Source organism: Artemia franciscana, chromosome 21 (assembly GCF_032884065.1).
Source record: "Artemia franciscana chromosome 21, ASM3288406v1, whole genome shotgun sequence".
Taxonomy (NCBI): Eukaryota; Metazoa; Arthropoda; class Branchiopoda; order Anostraca; family Artemiidae; genus Artemia; species Artemia franciscana.
The window spans coordinates 15,455,308-15,478,284 of NC_088883.1; the positions used below are offsets into that span (position 1 = coordinate 15,455,308).

The window sequence follows — 22,977 nt, forward strand, 5'->3', positions numbered from 1 at the left end:
TTGCCAGCCTTCAAACTCATTGCTGTGTCGTCTGCAAACATTATCGGTAATTCATTGTCCGAAGGCATGCATTTTGGAAGGTCATTTATGTATATAAAAAAAAGTAACGGCCCCAATACAGACCCTTGTAGAACCCCTATATTTTCTAAAGGAAAAATATGAGATGATTCCTAACCAACTTGGACTGTAAAACTTCTTTCTAATAAATAAGATCTCACTAACTCAAGAGCTATTCCACGAATTCCTACATTTTCCAATTTATCATAAAGAATTGTATGTTCTATTGTATCAAAAGCTTTTTTAATGTCAAAAAATATAGTTGCCGCCAAGTAACTATCATCCATAGCATCTGATCAGAAATTATGTAAAGCAGCTACTGCTTGCTCTGTTGACCTACCACACAAGAAACCAAACTGATTGGGAGAAAAAAAAATATTCTTTACCAGAAATGAAGTAAATCTATACTTTATTATTTTTTCAAAAACTTTAGAAACGGGTGATAAAATAACAATAGGCCTGTAATCATTTGAATTATCCTTATCGCCTTTTTTAAACAAAGGTAAAACCTTAGCTACTTTAAGACAAACTTTAAGGAAAAAGACCATTTTTTATGCAAGAATTAGAAATAAATAAAAGTGGCTGATTAAGTACTTCAGCTAATTCTTTAAATACAGAAGTCAACATACCGTCACATCCTATCGAAAATCCGTTTTTCAAACTAGTAACAGCTTTTTGAAATTCCAAGAACTGAATAGGGTACATAAAAATAGTCTTATCTAATTTATTTGGAATATATTTTCTATGATTATGTGTCCCATCAGATATTTGATCCACCAGATCACGTCCAATTTTCCTAAAATGGTTAGCAAATGCTTCTGCCATTACTCTCTCATCCGTTATTTTAACTCCTTCATTAGTTGTAATATGGGATGGAATATTTCTTGTTTTGACATAATTTATTCTTTCATTTATTATTTTCCATGTTTCCCGCGGTGAATCGCATTCACGAAATTTCTTTTGATAATATTTCGCTTCTGCCTCTCTGAGAACAAAACTTAACCGATTTTATATTTTTTAAAGTTTTCAATATTAATTTCATTTGGATACTGCATCTTTACCTTATATAATCTATTTTTTTTTCTTTTATACTATTTAACAAGCTTTGAGTAATCCATGGCTTTCGAGGTAAAAAAAAAGTTCTTTAGCTTAAAATTTTCGCTTAATATCAGATGTTATTTTTATTTGACTATTCAACGAGAACAAGATGTGACAGTTATGTCCTGTATATTTCTATAAAAAAATTATACTTTTTATTTGACATAAGATGAAAGCTGAAACCGGCACACGAATTCAATTGACTGCATAAAGCCTCTTCAATATTTACGTCACAGACATAGTATCTTCAGACCTAGTATCTAGCATCAGCAAGAAAATATCCTTCATTTCCTTTACTAGAATCTAAGACAAAAGTAAATACTAATTTTCCAAATTTAAATACATTAAAGATTAACTTTAAAACTGGAATAACACAAGAACTGAAGAATAGTTTGTGAGTCATAAGCCTCTGAACTTGAGCTATCAGAACTAAATCCATTAGTCTTCGTTAAGATTTTCTAAGACAAGCAACAATTGTAGGGAAAACGAAAACAAATTATATTTTTTTCGTAAAAGCTAACAACGACAAATAAAAAAGGCAAAGTTGTTGTTTAATGCTATTCTAAAACCAAATATGACATTTTGAAACATATTTAAAACATATTTTGTTTTAGAAACATATTAAACTGTGTGTTGAAAGCTCAAAAACAAAAAACAAAGAAACGATAGCCTAAAGATTCCGTGTTCCAAATATTCCTTGGACAAATAGTCACATTGTTAAAACCTACTCGTCTTTTGCCGCATGAGAAAACTAGCCAATGCATTATCATAACAGTTCGTGGTAACGAACTGTAAGAAAGGAGCGACCCAGTTCAATAGTAACCGAAACTCTAAAAACAAATTTTGATACCAATAGATGTATAAAAAAATCAGATTATTATGCTGATTACAGATACATAGGTTTCATTAAGTTTTAACCTTACCCATCGAAGGTTACGAGCCTGAGAAAAATTTCCTGATTTTTGGAAAAAGGAGGAAGCACCCCTTAAAAGTCATAGAATCTCGTTAAAAACTACACCATCGGATTCACCGTACCAGAAAACCCTACTGTAGACGTTTCAAGCGCCTATCTGGAAAATGTAGAATCTTGTATTTTTTGCCGGAAGAACGGTCACGGATGGGTGCTGATTTGTTTTTTCCCTCAGGGAAGATCGTATTGATCAAGTGGCCCTAGAAAAGTATGAGAGGGCTTTTTGAAATGGATTAAAATTTATAGTGATCTTTTTAAGTGACTGCAAAAACTGTAGGGCAACTAGGCCCCCTCCCACGTCCCTTTTTCCTCAAAATAATCCGATCAAAATTTCAAGATATCCATTTTTTTCAGAATAGTTCAAAGTCCAATCAACTAAACCTTTAGATATTCCATGACCCTACCACAGCCCCTGGGGAAAGGTCTTTAAATTAGAAAGTTTGTTCATTGTTTACGTATAATATTTGTTGTTGGGAAGTACGCATTCATTTTTCCAGAGGTGGGAGGCTTATCTACTGGTGGGATTTCCCACGTGGATAATTTTCCAGGGGGTGAATTTTTTCAGAGGACATTTTACACTGAAAGAATTTGCCTGAATTCCTATGCGAAATTTTTCTTATGTTTTGCTTTCTCATTGCCGACTCAATTTTACACGTGGCGATGTTAAAGGTAATTTTTTAATTAAAAACTTATATTTTTCATTTTTCATTTTTTTCTTACTATTTTTAATTTTAGTTTTTTGGGGGAGTTGGGGAAACGAGGGGTATTGGGGGCCCTTGAAACCTGGACTTGGGACCATAAGTTCCCTCTAAAAAAGGTGTCATAGAAATTGGGTCATTGGGGAATCCAAGTTTGCCGGTTTACTTTACCCAAGCGCGTGTCACAAGAAAAAAGGGATAGTGGATCGGTCGCTTTTTTGTTCATTAAAATTCGCTTCGTATAATAAAATGCGTCCGGTTTATTTTACCCAAGCGCGTTTCGTAAGAGCAGTTTCATTCAACCCAAATAACAAATTTACTCATGACTTATGATCCGTATAAATGCTCATGCTCACGGAAGTATACAAAGTCTGTATCTCTTGTAATGATGTATCCTCTGTAATATGCTAATGAGGTTTATGGCACATGCAATGAGGCTTAGGCTACAATCTTCAGAGCCTCAGGCGTCCTTTAAGGAGTATTGCCCCCGCCCACTACTTTCTTATACGGTATAATTCTTATACGGTATTCTGTTCTTTTCAAGTTTTAATGTCGCTCCATGTCGTCAGAAAAGTAGTCTATGTTAAACTATTGTATATTTTAGGCTATGATATGAGCAGTGCTCGATTTTAAGCTTTGACATTTCTAGGCCCAAGCGGTTTACCCCTCCGTTTCGCAAAATTTTCTTGTAAATCCCCGAAAATCCTGTGATAGTGGAAGCACTGAACAGAATGCAACTGATAAGCCAAAAGTAACGAAAGAGAGAGGTGGTACTGAACTCTGAGCTGCCATTCTAAGGAGATATGTGACAGTTTATAAGTGACCACGGAATTCCTTTGTTGTTTTAAAAATCACTGTAGGTAGCCCAGCAGCAGAGTACATCTGGCACATTGACGATATATCATATCAATTCAGTTTTTATTAAGGAAAAAGTCTCTCAGTGATAATTTATTACGCCCCTGGCATTGTGCTCTCTTTGGTTGGGCTTATTGGACCTATTGGTTAATATGGGCCTGGATATAGGTTGTCTCAAGATTAAATTATTAGTTTTAAAGTGAAGATTTTTGAAATAGATATTCGTTAGAACCTAAAGTAGGCACTTTTAAATATCTGTCCCGGATCAATCTCGTGTCTCTAACTCTTCAAACGCCTATTTAAAAAAAAAAGAAGTTTAAAACTCATTATGAAAGATGTTTTATGCTTAGTTTCTACCAAAAAAACGTAGGTATTCGTTTTATCTTTAAAAATTACTGTCCCTTAAAAAATTCAATAATGTTTTGTGCTTAATATGGCTTGCAAAATCACACTGCCTAGTGCCCTACTTGCACAAAGGACACCAGTATAAGGTGCGTTATTGAGAAAAAGTCACTCACATAAATTTGAATTTTTTCCAAGGAATAGATAGGAAGTAGTGTAGAGCTCGTCCGGAATGAAGCAGACCTTGGTCTGCAGACGACGTGCCACTGGATATGGGGAAGTCCCCTAACTAAACGCTCCATGCAGATCGTAACCTTGACATCACAAGGTGGGTGGAGCCTATCCCAAGGCACTCAATTGTTAGGGTCCCCTAGCTAATCAGGTCCCAGGCCTAGGGTCGGTTGAGCTTGCGACCCTCCACCCGAACCTTAGTTCAACGAATAATGATGCTTTTGCCTCGGATGATCGATCTTCTTTTTACCCTTTAAGACCTCAGCATGTCCCTGGACCAAGGTTTGACCATCATTTGAACCTTTTTGACTAAGGTGGTCTTCACCTAGCCACCTGGAACGTTCTAACCCTTAACTTCCCTGGAGTGAGGTCAATGCTTGTGCATAAACTCAAGCGTTTTGGTGTGGCTGTAGCAAGTGTAACTGAAGCTCACCTTATAGGAAACGACTCTGAAGACATTGGTAAAGCCTATCACTTGCTCTGGTCGGGTGATCAGAGAACCAAAACCAATGGAGTCGCACTTGTGTTAGACTCTCGGACCAGAAGGTGCCTCCTTTCTTACGAGTAGATATGGCACAGAATAATAACAGCGCAAATAAAGCAAAAACATGGAAAATGGACCATCATTGTCTACTACGCACCAGCAAAGCAAGCCTCAGATGAGATGAAACATCATTTTTACGTCCAACTGTCAAGCATCCTAGCAAAAGTATCTCCTCATGATGTTTTTACTATTCTTGGCGACTTCAACGGCACTGTCAGAGATATAGACGGCGCTTGGAAGAATGTTCTAAGACCTGTAACATCCGACTGCTTGAACGACGAAGGGCTGAGACTCCTTCAGCTGTGCAACATGCATGATCTTGTGATCAGCAGCACCCTCTTCCAAAGAAAAGAGGCTCACTAATATAACTGGTATAGCAATGACGGACGAACAAGAAAGATGTTAGACTACATAATCGTGTCCCGACGCTGGCTTTCCTATGTAGCTAACTGCCGAACTAACAGAAGTGCAAAATTGGGAAATACCGACCACAGGCTTGTCGTCTCTAGCCTCAGACTACGCTTGAAAACCCAGAAAGGTGATCGCCGTCTCCCAAAACTAGACCTGAACAATCTCGCAGACTCCAACATGCGCCAGGGTTATGCTGTCTCCATCTCAAACTGTTTTGATTGTCTTGGTCAAATTTCAGAATCTGAAGAAGCCTGACAACTTTTCAAAAACGGAGTATTGCTTTTGGCTGAAAGTACTATCGGTCGTCTGTAGCCCATGAAAAAGTCCTGGATATCACAGAAAACTCTAGATGTCATTGAAAAGCATCGCAAAGAACACCAAGCGAAGGACGTGGCTGCATACAGAGTCTAGGGGGCGTACAAAATAAATTCCTCCACAGAGATTGAAGGCAGTTCACCGAGAAAACGGCTGCCGATCTTGAGGAGGCCGCCAGAATGGGTGACACGTGTCCTCTACACAAACACCTTCGGGATCTTACAGATGGAAAGCCATGTTCCCTAGGTCCTATCACATCTAATGATGGAGATACTCTCACTGACAAGAGTGCTTAAATGTCTGTCAGGAAGGATCACTTCTCTTCACTACTAACTCTGACCTTCTTCAGGTTGTATCTAACACCACTAAGGCCCCGTGTGAGATTGTGCAGCACCCTTTCACTTCTACAGAAATCCTGAAATCTCTGAATCGGATAAAAAACAAATGAATCTCTGAATCTAAATCTCTGAATCGGATGAAAAACAACAACAACTACTGTTGTTCATAGTATTTCGCATAGAATGGATTACAAAGGACTGGCGAGCTGGCATCATCCTGTCTATTTGGAAACGGAAAGGCAGTAGCAGAATCTGATTAAAATATCGTGGCATCACACTCCTCTCTGTGCACGCAAAGCTCTTTGTTATGACCCTCTGGGATCGCTGTACGACTTCCCTCAGAAGCGAACGAAGAATCCAATAGGCTGGCTTCATGCCAGGAAGGTCTACCGTGGAGCGAATATTCACAATGCGTCAGCTGGTAGAGAAGACCCGAGAATTTCAACAAAAAGCATATGTGGCCTTTGTGGATTTCAATGCTGCTTTCGACTCTGTCGACTGGCCATCACTCTGGCTCTACTGAAAACAACGGGACCATCAGCGAAGTACTGCAGCCTTTTTGAGCGTTTCCACGAAGGGACTGAGAGCTGCTTGCAAGTCAATGGCAGACTTAGCCCATCTTTTCAAATCAATACTGGAATCTGTCAAAGCTGTGCTGCTGCTCCAGAGCTCTTTATTTGTGTCTTCGACTACATTATGACTCGTTCCATAAACCGCCTCCAGTTTGGGTTTCAGTACGGTGATAGAGCACTTTCAGACGCTGACTATGTCGATGACCTTGCTCTTGTCTCCGATTCACCTTTGAAGCTCACAGAAGCCCTACAGATCCTCTCAAATGACGGATCAACACTCAAAGATCTAATGCACCGAATCGCCAGAGCCTCACCAATGGTGGGAAAACCAAGTACCCCCTGGAGGAAACCTTCTATGGGCCGTAGGACCAAGATGCACATATACAATGCCTAATAATTCCTAATATATTACAGTTGTCTATATTAAGACAACCTATACAATTCATAATAATATATATACAATATATATATATATATATATATATATATATATATATATATATATATATATATATATATATATATATATATATATATATATATATATATATATATATATATATATATATATATATATATATATATATATATACATATATATATAACGCCCAAGAGGTCGTCCCCCAACCAGATGGAAAGACACAGCAGCTGCCTTCTTAGCCATTACAAATATTCAGGATGATATCCACATCCTTTCAAGAGACCACTCTAAATGGAAGCACCGTGTAGCATCATTCTCGACGCCGAAGCATTTCGGCAGGAGCATTAAGTCAAGTTAAGTCAAGAATAGATGGGATCGGGTGTAATGCTAAAGAATGTTTCTTGTCAGACGATGTTATGTTTTTCTAGGATCTTCCCAAATATATGTTCTACTATTTTGATCTGCTGATGGGAAAGGGCAGTTGCTCTTTTTTCTTCAACCCTAGATGCTATTGCATAGATAATTATTTTGGAATATTGTTTTGGAAGACAATTGTTTTGGAATCTAGGAGTTAAATGTGCATAAAAACTCCTAGTCACAATTCCGTGCAATAGGATCTAAAGCATTGTAATTTTTCTTTATTTTCTCTTAATAAAAAGATTGATTGATTTATTGATATATTCTATCAGGATCCCTACCGGTTGTAAGAGCTTAGATCAAACCTATTTCAGGAAACTTGAAGACGGCTAAAAACAACATCTAGAAGCAAATGTTTTATTTTTAATAAGAAGGCAGTATTTTAGAAAATAACAGATGGTTCAGTTGGTTTTCGTAAAAGTTTTAAGATCTTTGCTGAAAAAGTATATTTAAACACTAGAGGTATTTTAAGAAATTTTGCTTCAATTTGTCCATGGATAAGGCTCTTAGCACCCCTTTGAGGGATAACTCACTCGCTGTTCCTGGTGTGGTAACTACGGTTTGGCTTGGGCATTAAGAATATTCAATGAGAGAAATCTCTGACTACAAACCTGTGAGAGAATCGAACGTGGCTGTAGGTAAACAGCTTGGAAATGGGTGACTCCATCTTCCACCAAAACAGTGGATTTCCGATTGTCCAAGTAATTTCTTTCTTCCAATCGGAGGACAAGATGCAAACAAGGTTTCTCCATTTTCTACATCAAATGAAAGCTTATTCTAAAAAGAAAATAGTTCAAAGATCAGTAATCTACTCTGGTTTGTCCTTCTCTGAGCAAAAGACAATGAAAAAAAAAATTGTTAATATCATTTTATTACTCATTTATCACTCTTCCCAAATACAATATGCGATATTATGACAATTATACTCCGCCCCTGCAAAAAATCTGGTAATAGCCTTCGGCAATATACAGAAGTTCTTGGATTTTTTTAAAGCTGGCATTTCTTGGCATTGAGCCAACAGCTGATGAGAAACACACAAACAACAGAACCAGTAAGTAAGTGTTTATGGTCTGCTGGGACACAACTGCCACGGTAGTGCCTATCATATTTGGAAGGAATTGTGAACAGAAAATGGAAAGATATTACCCTTTTACTATTATAGCGTTCAGGTCAGAAAAGAAATTGGGCACAAGATTACCAAATATTTTGGCGTCAATTATAAATAGCTAACTAATTTCAGCATAATTGTGTCCAGCAGCTCTAGTTGATTTTTTTACCGTGTGGTACTTCCTAGTAGCCTAGAAAAAAAGTTTTGCAATAGGACCAACAATAGGGACATTAACCAAACACAAAGACCCTTTATTTTTGTCTATGTCTTGTTGCTAGAAAAATCAGAAATGCAGGAAACAATACCACATCTTGCGGTGGAAGTCCTACAAATATCAAGGGACCAGCCTGAATTTGATCAGAGTTAAATCAAATACCCCTTTTATACTTCATTATCCTCACTGAAAATCCAGGTAATAGCCATAACCCCCCTATATTTTCTCAAATACAGTTACTGAATGTATCTAGTTTGCTTTTAAGGGTTAAGAATGCAAATAGAGTGGCACATCTGCTAACCATGAACACTATCTAATTTCCTTGAATAACTTGTAACTTCATTAGTTGACACAGTTTTTGCCCAATAGATTAAATCGGTAATTTTATAGAGCTTCATTCGCTGAATTTTCTATATATATTTGATTGTTTTGCTTAATAACTGATTACACTTTTCATTTTCAAAATTTGGGAATTCTAAACTACAAGAAGAAAACAAATAAATAAACGAAAATAGAGACGAAGACCACACTGCCTTTCCATAAAAAACAAATACAAAGTAGAAAGCCCCTAGCATCCTTACTTCAACGAAGTTCAACCAGGACTTCGTTAACTTTAAAAAAAAAAGTTTTTAGAAAACATTATTTAGTTTTATTTCTCACAATTTAATGTAAGTTTATTTATATATACATATTTTCTCTCTTGTTCTCGTATTGTAATGAAGACGGCCCTTGGACATAGGTCCGAAATATCCACAGAATTGATTTCCACTGTCTTGAAAAGATTTTCCCTATTGTTTCTACTTTGTATTTGTTCGAAATAAATAAACAATATGCGTAACAATACGTCAGTTTAATCTGGACCTGAAACAATTCTCTTCGGAATCACATGCGACTGTTCTAAATCGGGGGGGGGGGGCGGGTATTTCCGTCGTTTTATGTAAAAAAGAAGGAGGATTTGCTAGGTTTTTTTCTAAAGAAATTATTTACTGATTGTTCCAGAGCTATCTCAAACAGTAACTTCTACAAAAAAATGTAGTTCAATCCCGCTTTCTAGGCTATAATACGAGACAGGATGCAATTGCTAGGATATGAAGAAGTGCTCGATGGAATGGAAGGATGTACTAAGGAAAGATTTAAGGGAAAGTGGAATATCTTGTGTGGATGTAAAAGGGAGGCTTTGAATAGATTGGGATGGAGCAGGAGCGCATGCAGTTGTGTTGTCCTCAGGCGGCTTGGTGCTGTAGTGAGCTTGTAGTAGTGTTATTTGTTGTAGTTTTGTGGAAATATGCTCTACTTCAAAATAGTCTCTCTCGCAACTAAAAAAAACTTAAAGCCAAGAGTGGGACTAGTAAAAATTAGTTTTTATTTTAAATTGGCCACGAGCAGGATTTTCCCACGCTCCTCCTCCATCTTACTCTGTGCAAAGATCCGTCTGTGGCCATCTAGCGCCAAATCTGTGGGTATTTTAAGTCATTTTTCTTAGACTCATTCTGGCATAATTTAGCCATGCAAAATTTCTGTTATCATCTTGCTAAGCATTCAGTACAGCTATTCTAGGTACACATTCTTCGTGTATATGGAGTAACTCCTAAGGTCAGCTATGGTCCTCTTTATCGTACATTCACTGACTCAGACTGAACCACTTCGGTCGTCACGTTTCAGGGCCTTTTGTCAAGTTATATGGTTCTTATTCTCATTTGTACTTTGCCAAGCGAACTAATCTGGGCTATTTAAGAAGACATTCGGGCAACTGAAACAATTTGGGTATTCCTTATAATATTTCAAGACCTGTGTTTGAAATTCTTTTTTTTCTTTTTTTATTAAACTTTTTTTTTCATGCCTTCTCCTATTTTGATGACTTTCTAAAATTAGCATCGAGATTTTGAAAAAAAACCATGTGCAGTTTTTTTACAGTGAAAGATGGAAAAAGAGAAGATTAAAAAAGAAGATGATTGTTAACCCAAAATAATGGGACAACTCGTTTAGGAAATAAGAACAATAGTCAAGCTCATACACATGCAAATAGATAAAACATGTAAAAATAATGCATAAAGTATGAAAAAAATGCATAAAGTACATAGCATGAGATAATTGACAAATAAAATCACTAAGAAAATTAATAAAAATCACATTATATTTTTCACAAAACAACATCTATTTTGTTTCAGGTTCTTTCCTTTATGCTTTTAACATAACCATTTCTTCACTTTTTCTTTATAAGGCTTTTTTTAAACCTGTAAATATGTATTCCGCTTCTTTCTATAGATTTTTAAAATATCTTAAATCAACATAAAAATCATATTGAATCGATGTGTCTATTATATTCAAAGTTCTGAATTTCTAAAAATAGAGTTTCTATAGAGGTGCGTGGCGCAAAGAAAAGAATATTTCTTTGTGTCTTGAAAAGAAAAGAATAGATTGAGAAGCTTTTGCTTCGCATCTCCGTTTTAAAATGTGAAAAACCTGTTGTACTTATCAGCTATATAATAGACACTATAAAATTTCGACACAAAAAACTGGTCAAGTAACTTCTTTATACTGTCGATCATTTGGATGGCAAAGATCAGATGGGATAATAACCAGTTAGTTTGCTTTGACTAGTGATAGAAAATAGTGTCTCACCAAGGATGTTCAAGTTAAGATTGGGGGTGGGGGTAAAGCATAGCATATTTTAAATACAGCAATGGTTAGTTTACGCATTTAATATATGCTATGCTTAACCACCCCCCCCCCCCTAATGTGCAATTATATAGCCCAAATTTGTTTCTAAACTATTATATATTCATCATATTTTGTTTCTTTTCATTAGCATTAATGGAACTTCACTTCCCGATTGTCTATCATATAACCGAAAAGTACCAAACTCCCCACCCCTTCCCCTTCATTTTTTGAATTGGCACTGCTGGAAAATAATGGCTTTAAATGACCATTATACCATATTTAAAAAAAATTAAAAGTTCTCATTCTATGATATAATGCATGTACTTACAGTTCGAGTTAGACAAATTAGTCATTCAAATTATGATCAGGCATTATAATTTAAAATGTCACGCACATTCAAAATTGATAATGCTATGCTTGTACTCCACATAAAAGGACACTTGGAAGTCGTTTAGAACAACGCAACTAAGTGCCTATAGTTTTTGTTTCTAATTAAGCATGGGTTACTTAACACATTTTGTTAATGTAAGTCACCGCTGGTTTCACAGGAAGACTGTGTTAAGACTTGGGTTCCAATTTGGCTGTTTCAGAGTACTTGTTTAATTTTTTTTCACATGTGCTTGAGAGCGTAATAAAACGCACTAACACTGCGTGCTGTGACACAATTTGCATTAGGTTTCATGACTTTATTTTTAAGGTAAAATAATTTTTTGCTTACTGAGCCCATAAATCAAGCTTTTAACTGAAAAAAAAGAAATATTTCAGTCGTCCCGCCGAGGAACTACCAACCATCAGAGGCCAAAGGAAAAGTAGGTAATCCCCGAATGGGATGGGAGGATGTCGTAAGGAACGATTTAAGGGAAATTGGAACATCTTGGGATGATCTAAACAGGCAGGCGTTGAATGAACTGGGATGGAGGAGGAGCGTGCGTAGCTGTGTTGGCTTCAGGTGGCTTAGTGTTGCAGTAAGTTGGTGGTTGCAGTAGTAGTAGTAGTAGTAGTAGTAATAGTAGTAGTAGTAACAGTAGTAGGGGTAGTATTAGTAGTAGCAGTACTGCAGTGAATAGTAATACGCAGTATGTTCTATAGGCACTACTTTTAATGAACTCAAAAGAGCTAGGAGCAGTCATATATACCTTAGGATTTCATATTAAGGTTAATATTAGAGGTCCAAAGATGCAAAGAGATTAGAACGAAAAATGGGTTAAAACAAATTCGTACGTTTATGAACTTCCCTCGGTAGGATATTTTCAAATATTGCTTTGAAATTCCAGGAAAGTGGCATCCTCTTAACAGCGCTTGAAATGTTGTTCCTTCACCTTCAACAGATGAGTTCTTATGATTCAAACACTTCAAACATTAAGAAAGCTTCTGAAATAATGCTAAAAACTCTTAACATTGAATTGACCGCTCGGAGTTTGGATTTGGTTTAAAGTTATTTTTAACAAAATCAATGTAAATATCCCACGTTTATTTTTTAAGACTAGATAGAGACTTTTTCTTTTTCGAATAGCACATAGTCTGTCGGCATTTATTTATTATAAAGGCTTTTGTTTTTTTATTTTTGGAACTAAAGATGCCAAAAAATTGTGTTTTTCTGGTAAAAAGTAGTTCTTCGATTTCGTGAATAAACCACAAGTGTAATGTATGAATCAATGTAAATATACCACATTTTTTTAAGACTATACAGAGGGTATTTTTTTAAATAGCACACAGAATAAATAATTGCTATAGCACGAAACAAAAAAGTAATTGCTCGAATTGGTTTAATTGATGTGCCTTCTCGGATTCGATCTTCCAGTGACGATTTATGACCCTCTGCAGCCTTTTTTCCATATTGATACTGGTTAATTAGTCCATGTTGTCTTTTGTTAGTTTGAATTTTTTCTTCGCTGTTTATCGTTTTGTTTTTGTTTATTTATAATAGCCTACTCCGTACTTTGTGTTTTTTATACTTTTACAGGTAATAAATTTCATTCATTCTTTCATTCATAGTCTGTCAGCATTTATTTTATTATAAAAGCTTTTTTTAACCTAAAGATGCCAAAAAATGTTGTTTTTCTGGTAAAAAGTAGTTCTTCGATTTCATGAATGGATATCTAGGCCAAAAGAGGGCCCAAAAGGATCCTTCAAAACGTTAATTTCATTCTGTCTCCCTCCCACAAAAGGAAGACATCCATTATTTCTTGTCTTAATTTAGGGTGGAGTGAAACTAATTTATCATAGCTCCTAAGTTAAATCTAACCTTCATTCATTTCTGTTTTAATTTCACTTTATCTAATGTACAACATCCTGACTAACGCAAGGAATCAAAAAAGCTCCTAAAAAAGGGTGAGAAAAATGAAAAAAAAAATTTAAATGTAAAAGAAGCAGAGATAAAGTCCAAATTAAAAAGCAAAAATGAATAATACTTTCAATTTTCAAAACAGCAAACATTCCTATGGGTGAATAACTGAAATCTAACACAAATGGAAACTAAAATGAGTGATCAATTCAAACTTAATAAAAAAACAGAAATTAAAAAAAATAAAATCGCCCATTTAAACTCTCTAATCTGTAGCGCCAGATATTAATTTGGCTAAGGCCAAATTTTATTAACTAATGTTACCTATGTTTTTCCAATATACATTTTATTGAATTGTAGTATATTAACAGGCAGGAAATGTCTTGCTTCATACACTTGGTTATGCTACAATTATGGCAGTGTAACACAATGAAGTCCATTTGCAAGTATTAATAAAGCGCTTCCCTGAAAATCTCAACGACAGAAATAGGAGCCAAGAACTGTTTCAAATTACTTTAAAACCACTTTTCCCAAAACATAGCTTTTCAGGAAAACAAAAGTGTCATTATAAAGGTTAATTTGATTTTTTCGAGTGTTTGTTACAAAAAAGAAATGTTACTAGCAACAAAAAATATAGTGCACAATGGTGTTCTTGTCTAAGCAATAGAAGTCTTGCAGTGAATTTGAGATCTATAGTAATTAATGGAACTATTAATCATAATTTCAATATTTTAGAGATACTTTAGAGCTATAAAAAATGCCAAAGTGATATACCAGATGTTACGAGTAGTGCATAACAAAGTAGGCTTGTACTTTACAAAGTTTAATCCATTTAATGGCTATTATTGACAAAACATGAATTACTAAGAGCAATTTAATGGATAACATCATCACTTCGCTGGAATTTACAACCACAGATATATTCTATGGCCCAAAAAGCACTTGGCGTTTTTTACCGAGCGTTTATTAGAAGTATAGGATACTATTGCGACTCACTCATCAGGGGTAAAAAAAAAGCTCGGTAAAACAAACGCTGACGATAGCAATGCGGCTGTCCATTGTCCCTACAATGAACAGCAAAATAAACAATCGTTCATTTTAACGCCTACGCCGAGATGGTGGTTGTGGTCTATAGAAATAAATGAATGCTTACATGCTCGGCATTTTTTACCGCTGACGACCGCTGATGAAAGAGAGTGTGTTTGCAGAGTAAATCATAAAAAAGAAGTCATAAATGAATTCCTTTTCCCTGGAAGGGAAAAGGAAGTTGTAAAAAAAAGAAGAAAAAATAATACTACATAATTTGATTGGCAAGTCCAGAAATTCAAGAAAGTTTGAAGCGTCAGGGGTTAGGCCAGTTTGTATTTTTCATTTCATTAAGAACATCACACACACTCTCAAAGAAAATCATATAACAAGGCTAATCAAGGTTGCAAATTAGAATGTTCTAATTCCCCTAGTGTCATTTACGTTTTATTGGTGAAGAAATGTAGTTTGAGCAGTTTGGTTTTTGTTTGACTAAATATCGACAAAAAAAAAGAAGAACAAAATTCAACATAATATTCAAGTTTACTGGAAAGAACTAATAAATTTACACCGATTATTTCATTAATTCCTTGGAGTTTCGACAATATCGCTTTTTAAGTGTTATAGTTACAAAAGTGAAATATTTATAGTATGTAATGTTTCAGTGAAGATAGAATAACGCTCTGGCCTTTAGAAGGTTAAGGAGACGGTCGATGCTTCTTTTTTTTCAATAATTTCTGTTTGTTTTAAGTCTGAATTATTATACGACTTTATTTATGCTCGTCTTAGGCTCCAATAATGCTCTTTACTTTTCTTTGAAAGACTTCTTTTGTAGAAAAGCTTTTATTTTTTATTTTATTTTTATTTATTTTTTTACGAACTGGTCCCAGTTCGCATTTAATTGACAGGGTTTATTATTGTTTGCTTTTTTTTGAAAACAGTTTTACTATAAATTTTTGAGAGAATAGAGTGGATTATTATACTTACGAATATAAAGTCTATGAATTTTGGTTCTTCTATAGGGCTGAGGCCATCGTGCCCACTTCTTGTAGACATCTTTAAATATAGACGTATTTTATAAAAGATATTTTTATGTTGCATTTTATCACAGGTGTTTGTTGGTTTAAATAAATACACGTCAAAGTCATACCTTTGAAATAGTTGTGTTTTTTTATATAATAGTAATAAAAACAAAAGGGTGTCATGAATCAATGCAACCAGATTTGTTTCCTCATCTTCTTGTCTTAGATTCACGTTATTTACTCCTGAATTTTTAATTGAGTCGTCGATATAGCCTCAAATTTTAACTAGATAAGTTTCAAAGTTTGAACTATACATACACACACACAAAAAAAAGAATAAATCACCATTGCAACAGAACAAACACAGAAACAAAAACTCACACCTTAAACCCAAACGTAAAAAAAACTATAACAAATAATAATAAATAATAAAAAATATATAAGATATAATAAATGAATAGTAAATAATATATAAAATATTATTTTAACCATATAAACAAAAAAGAAAGACAGTAGGAGAAAGAAAGACTGTTTTCCTACTTTAGTAATTAATATACATAAGTACTTGAACAAGGCCTTAACCCTACTCATCCATCCAATTACATAGGTCAAACAGCGGAGCCATACACAATCAACCGCAAAGGACAATCCATGGACAGGCAGTCGTGTAGTAAGTAAGTATTAAGTCGTCAAATACCTAATATTAAAAACAATAAATAAGACAAATAATTCAAAGGCGACCACCCAACACAAGGGCTATATATATATATATATATATATATATATATATATATATATATATATATATATATATATATATATATATATATATATGCCAGATATCCAATTCTGGACCATATGAATATATTTTGTTGTTTTTCCTTGCCATTATTTTTTCCTTCTCGATTACTATTTTTGCAACACCCTCGTTTTTATTTGAATTGGTACGAAGAACTGGGATGAATGATATCTAACCTAACGCTTTTTTAAGCATTATTTTTGTTTTGACCTTTTCTTATATCGAGGTGTGCTTATGATAGTAAAAATGTCTAAAAAATTTTCTCAAACTTAGAAAATCCTATCTTCCAAGGGAGAGGGGTAAAAGCCTAGAACCGTCTCCTAGAAGTCTCTTTCAGGATTGCCAACCGGTGAAAAAAAATCAATAGATTCTTGAAAAAATCACTAAATCAGCACATAAATCACTAGATTATTGAAAAAAATCGCAAAATCAACCACAAAATTACTAGAATTATAATACTATTTATCAGTATAATGGATAGTTATTTTGCTTTTTTACCATGTTCTAAAACGGCGCATGAATTGGAAGCGTGTGAAATTACCACCACTTCCCCTTTAGATGTGGAAAAATACCTTTGGCTTTGTGTTTTGTTTTTCTCCAGCGAAAATTACCCTTGAAATTTGGAAAAATGCCTTTTCGAATCTTTATGCAGATAATATAACAAAATCCTTGCTTCCTTCCTGTATTTTCCTGATTTAGTACCCTGGATTTATCCCCCAATCCGCAAAATCGGTTATCGGTGATACAATCGGAATGTTTACTTTTACTTTTTATTTCCTATTCATTCAAAACCCCAGTTTTCCCCCCAACAAATTGTTTCTTTAATAAAAAAGATCTAACGGAATTTTTTTTCCCTGTATATTTCCGTTTATTACTGACACTTAATTAAAAAAAAAATTTCACAAAATAAGTTTTTCAAGTAAAGTAAAGAGCTCCATTAAACCAAAACGAGTAAAATAAAATCAATAGTTTACCAAGCCTAAAACTACCACAAACAAGCATCAATAAATAAATCAAACCCAAAACGAACAGAAATTACAATAAATAACCGAGTCAAACTCAAAACGAGAAGAAATTAACCTGATTAGGGCTAAAAACCCCTATGGCTTCTCAAGGCCAGAACATAAATTGCATTCTACTGAAAAAATATAAATGAATGAGAATTGACAGTTTTGTATACATCTGCTCATATTTATTCTTTTAAATATTAAAATTGTTTTATTTATTAAAGTTATTAGATTGAAAACCTTTAATTTTTTCTGTAAAGTGCAAATTATGTTCTTGCCTTAAGTAGGCATAGGGGCTGTGAGCCCTAGTCATGTTATATTCAGCTCATTTTGAGTGTGACTCGGTTATTTATTGTAATTAAATAAAAAAACAAGTTTTTCAGCTGAAAGTAAAGAGCGACATTAAAACTTAAAACGAACAGAAGTTACTCCGTGTATGAAAGGGGCTGTTCCCTCTTTACGCTAAAGTTTGACTTTTTCTCTCAACTCTAGTTTATAAAACAGTAAATAGCTTTAGCGTGAAGAGCGGGACGTTGAGGAGGGAACAGCCCCTTTCATATAGGGAGTAATTTCTGTTTGTTTTAAGTTTTAATGTCGCTCCTTACTTTCAGTTGAAAACTTGGTTTTTTTTTATTTAATTTCTGAACTTTTTTGAATTCATGCTATTAATTTTTTTTTGCTAAATGGCTTTCTCTTAGTTTTTATCAGACGATTTTGAGAAAAAGGGTGGGGGAAGAGGCCTAGTTGACCTCCAATTTTTCGGTTACTTAAAAAGGCAACTAGAATTTTTAATTTTTAAAGAACGTTTTTATTAGTAAGAAATATATGTAACTTACAAATTAACTTACGTAACGAACTTCTATATTCATATATTTTTATTATGTATGTGAGGGGGTTTGCCCCCTCGTTAATACCTCGCTCTTTACACTAAAGCTTTAATTTTGTCCCAATTCTTTAAGATTGACCCCTTAATCACAAAGCCTGTAGAATAAATAGTTGAAATTGCTAAAAATACTTTAGCGCAAAGAGTGAGGTATTAAGGAAGAGATGAAACCCCCATATGCGTAATAATCTCTGTTCGTTTTAATTTTTAATGCTGGTCCTTACTTTCAGTGGAATTTTTTTTATATTCATGTTTTCATTGTTTTTTCTTAAAAATAATGCTAGAAAATCCTGCGCCCCCTTCATGGAATTTCTCTTCCCCATGACAAATTCCTCTAAGGGAAGATCCTCCTACAGTAGGGTTTTCTAACACGCTGAATGTGATGGTGTGATTTAGGGGGTATTTTCTCCTATTTTCCAAAACAACGCAAATTTCTCAGGCTCGTAACTTTTGATGAGTAGGACTAAATTTAATAAAACTTTGTATTTAAAATCAGCACAATAATCTGATTCTTTTGATATATCTATTAGTATCAAAATTCTGTTTTTCAGACTTTACTATTGAGCCGAGTCGCTCCTTACTACAGTTCATTAACACGAACTGTTTGATTTCTATTCGTTTTGGATTTCATCTATTAATTGATGCTGAATTGTGGTAGTTTTACGCTGCGTATTTTTTTTATTCTAATTTTGCTCATTTTTGGTTTAATGGAGTTCTTTACTTTTCCTTGAAAAACATATTTTGTAGAACAATTTTTTTATATAGTTAATTGTCAGAAATAAACGGAAATATATTGGGAGAAAACCACTTTCTTTGGATGTTTTTCTTTATCAAAGAAACAATGAGACCAAAGCTCATCCAAATTTGTGAAGGGCTGGCCAAATTTTTTCCATGAAAATATAAAACGGATCATTTTCAAAATTGTCAATGGTGTACCAGTAACCACATTGTGCTTTACGGTTATTTTTCCATTTTTTTTTTTATGAAGACCTGGAAATATTACACAAAAGTTTTTTTTCTATAAATCAGGGTACAAAGAAAGAAACCCCTTCCTACTGAAAACTTTAACGATACGATACTTTATTAATATACGCAATTATAACTCTTTACTTTACACATCTACTCCACTGATGGAAAAACATATGTTTTTGTTGGCGTGCAGTAGTAAAAATTAACCAGGTGTTTGGAGAATATATTTTCGGAGGGGGTGGGGTACACTGAATGCCACTTTATGCCTGAAATTCCTCTCAAAAAACGAAATTTCGTCTCCTAGTACTGCTTATTAAAACTGATAGTTATAAAAAAATAGTATAGGTTGACACCACTTATATGTGCGTATAGTTATGGAACCTTTCAACTATGCTGAACAAATGGCTATATCAAAATTTTGATCAAACAATTTTTGAGAAAAAGTGACGTATGAGGGGGGCTGGTTGCCCTCCAATTCCTTTGGTCACACAAAAAAGGCACTATAAATTTTAATTTCCCGTCAAATGGGACCTCTCTCGAAGTTCTAGGACTATTGGTTCGATACCATCATCCCTGGGGGAAAAACACAACCGTGACTGGAATCCGTTTACTGGAATAGCTCCGCTGCATCATATTATAGGTAAAAATACTCTTTATTTAGCGCATTCTGCTTTTCTAGGTACTCTTCCACCGACCCTGCAGCAGTTTTTCTCAAGGACAGGCTCAGGTAGGTACTTTTCTTCTTTGCGTAATTCTTCTCGACGATTTATTTTACCAAAACGATCCTCTACAGCAGCTCAGAGGTCTCCTGTATATCAGTCAATTTTATTATGGAACTCCATCCCTTTGGATGTCCCTCTTTTTCTTTCTGCAAAGGCATTATTTCGTCGGGTCTTTCCAGTTAAATAATTTTTCTCTCTCTTTTGATTCTATCCCAATTTGTACGTCACTTCTCTTCTTTTAAATCTTGTCTTGTTCCAGTGTGTTTTTTTTTCTTTCTTTTTTTTTTTTTTTTTTTTTTGTATATATTTTATAAGTGTTTTATTTTTGTTCTCTGTGGCCCATTACAAGCATAGCTTCTTGGGCCTATTAATTGATTTACTTTTGTAATAGTTTTCTTTAGTATTAATAAATTGATTGATTGACCTTTAGCCTTGCAAACGATATAAAATTCAACATTTTTTTTGCAGGTAAGAGCTTGAAACCTCTATAAAACTGGAAATTATTCGTGCTTATTAGGCATTGAATTAAAAACAAGAGAATTTGGAGAATTATTGGAGTATCGATGAGATATTAGAAGTAAAAACTAAAACTACTAAGGAATTCCCAGAGGATATACCCCACCCCCTTACTCCCTGCCGACTTGAGTCATAAAACTATAATTGATTTAACCTGTCTAGTTATATTACAAATCTTATTATGAAAAGCATCAAGTCCACTTTTTTTCAATAATTTCTTTTTTTCAGTGACTCCATTTCTGATCTATTTGCGGGTGTATTCATGTCCATTCCACTTTCAAATGTTTAAACCTTTGAAAGTTTAAACCCAAAGAGATCCGAGAAACCCAAAAAGATCCGTATCCATATTTTATTTGATAAAAAATCCATTTTCCTTACAAATATCCTTTCTGTTGCAGGACATGAAAGGTGAACCTTTGGATGATCGTTTGCAGCTATAGTTACCCCAAAAAATTTTCTTTTTGGGTCACCCTGTATTTTGGAATTGATTGTATTTGGATTAAAATTCTTAAATATGAAGAAAAAAATGGACCTGAGCAAATATTTTGAAATAGGAAGTATAAATATAACAAACATAACATATTTACAGTTTTGCGATTAACTAGGTCCGCTTATCCTCTTAATGACGCTCTGAGGTTGATTTTATCTGATAAAGTGCAAAATCGGAAGTTTCAAAGGCGGCATATTCACATAAATGCTAATTTTGTAAAAATTGAGAGGTATAATGGACCACTAATTTCCATTTTTTTATTAGTTAGATTCCTCTATGATTTATTATTCCTTTATGATTTATTATTATGATTTATTATTCCTTTATTGTTCCTTATTATTCGTTTAGTATTCCTTTATTCCTTATTATTCCTATTATGATAGTTAGATTCCTCTATAATTTATTTGATTGAATAATGAATCTATGCACTATATCGTGAAAAATCACTAGATTTATATATAAAAAACCCTATATAGGCCAGTGTATTCTCCTGATGAGCCCTTGTGTTGGGTTGTTGCCTCTGAATTATTTGTCTTTATTATTTTTTCTGTTGTTTAGTAAATGACGACTTATACTTATTGACGACATGACTGCCTGTCCATGGATTATTCTTTATGGTTGATTGTGTATGGCTATGCTGTTTGACCTATGTGATTGTATGGATGAGTAGGGTTAAGGCCTCATTCAAGTGCTGGTCTATATTAATCACTAATTTAGGAAAACAGTCTTCCTTTTCTCCTTCTGTCTCTCTTCTTCTTCTTCTTTTTTTTTTTTTTTTTTTTTTTTTTTTTTTTTTTTTTTTTTTTTTTTTTTTGTTTGTTTGTGCTATTGCATTGGTGTTTTGTCTTTTCATGATATATATATATATATATATATATATATATATATATATATATATATATATATATATATATATATATATATATATATATATATATATATATATAAATATATATATATATATATATATATATATATATATATATATATATATATATATATATATATATATATATATATTTATACGGGCTAACCCCTGTCTAAAATACATACCTGATTGGATAGTACAAAAAGGTCCAACCCACTGGTTGTCAACACATTTTATTTTGCAGGTTTGTGGGATGGAGCCGTTGGTTCCTGTCAGGTACGTCATGAATTTAACTTCGAAGAGCTGCCCATTCCGCAAACTATTTTCTATAGAGTAAGTTCCCAGTTCAAAATCTGGTAGCTCACAGCTTCCTACAAAGGTTTAATAATTTGACTCGTACATGAAAACTGCAAAAAAAAGCATGACAGCCACTCAACAACGGTAAATGAAAAAAAGCCAAAGTCGAATGTAACCATAGGTTGTCATTCGCCAAAGTCGAATGACAACCTCTGATTTTGTGCTAATTAAAAAAAAATGAAGTTTAAAATTGGAATCTTATTTTAAATTCACATTCAATTAAAATAATAATAAAAAAAACGTGACAGCCACTGAATAGTAGAAAAAAATAGAAAGAAGTAAAGCCGAATATGTTATTGATTTCTGCCATATTAGACAAACCTGCATGTTACATTACATTAGTGCTCTAAGGTGACCTAGGGGGGGGGGGTTGAGCTACACAGCAGATGTTATATAGCATCGACTTTAGGTATTTCATTACGTAAATGATTACATATTGAAGTTGTAACCTAAAGTAAGAAATCTAATTTTGTGCCTACAAATTTTACTAATAGAAACAAAATTAATAAGCATTTTTAAAATACAGAAAAAGTAGTTAAAACTCAACAACGAAAAAAAATTGTGAAAAAAGCCTGAAATACAATAAAATATAAGCATAAAGAACGATGAATTAAAGAAAGATGGGAGTCCTAGCAATAAATTCCAAAGGGGGGCCTGTTATTAGAGATAAATTTAATCCATATTAAGAGCTGTCTCTGAGAGCTTTTAATGAAAATGCCACGTTTCATTGAGCCAAGGCTATGCATATACGCGTCAGAGTGACAATATGTTGCTAGCCCACC

General features: G+C 34.0%; 1 protein-coding gene across 3 annotated transcripts in view; it reads right to left on the minus strand.

The window, feature by feature from the left end:
• Nucleotides 1-22,977, minus strand: part of LOC136040982 (locomotion-related protein Hikaru genki-like) — a 75,324-nt gene that overhangs the window by 28,287 nt on the left and 24,060 nt on the right. For 2 of the 3 annotated variants that reach the window (XM_065725459.1, XM_065725457.1), the window contains exons 2-4: nt 22,024-22,209; nt 12,474-12,571; nt 7,881-8,046 (exon numbers count right to left, since the gene is read on the minus strand). In XM_065725459.1, coding sequence (XP_065581531.1) covers nt 7,881-8,046; nt 12,474-12,571; nt 22,024-22,209 — 450 coding nt within the window. Of the gene's footprint in view, nt 1-7,880; nt 8,047-12,473; nt 12,572-22,023; nt 22,246-22,977 lie in introns of all 3 variants that reach the window. The other variant, XM_065725458.1, reaches the window with a different exon arrangement.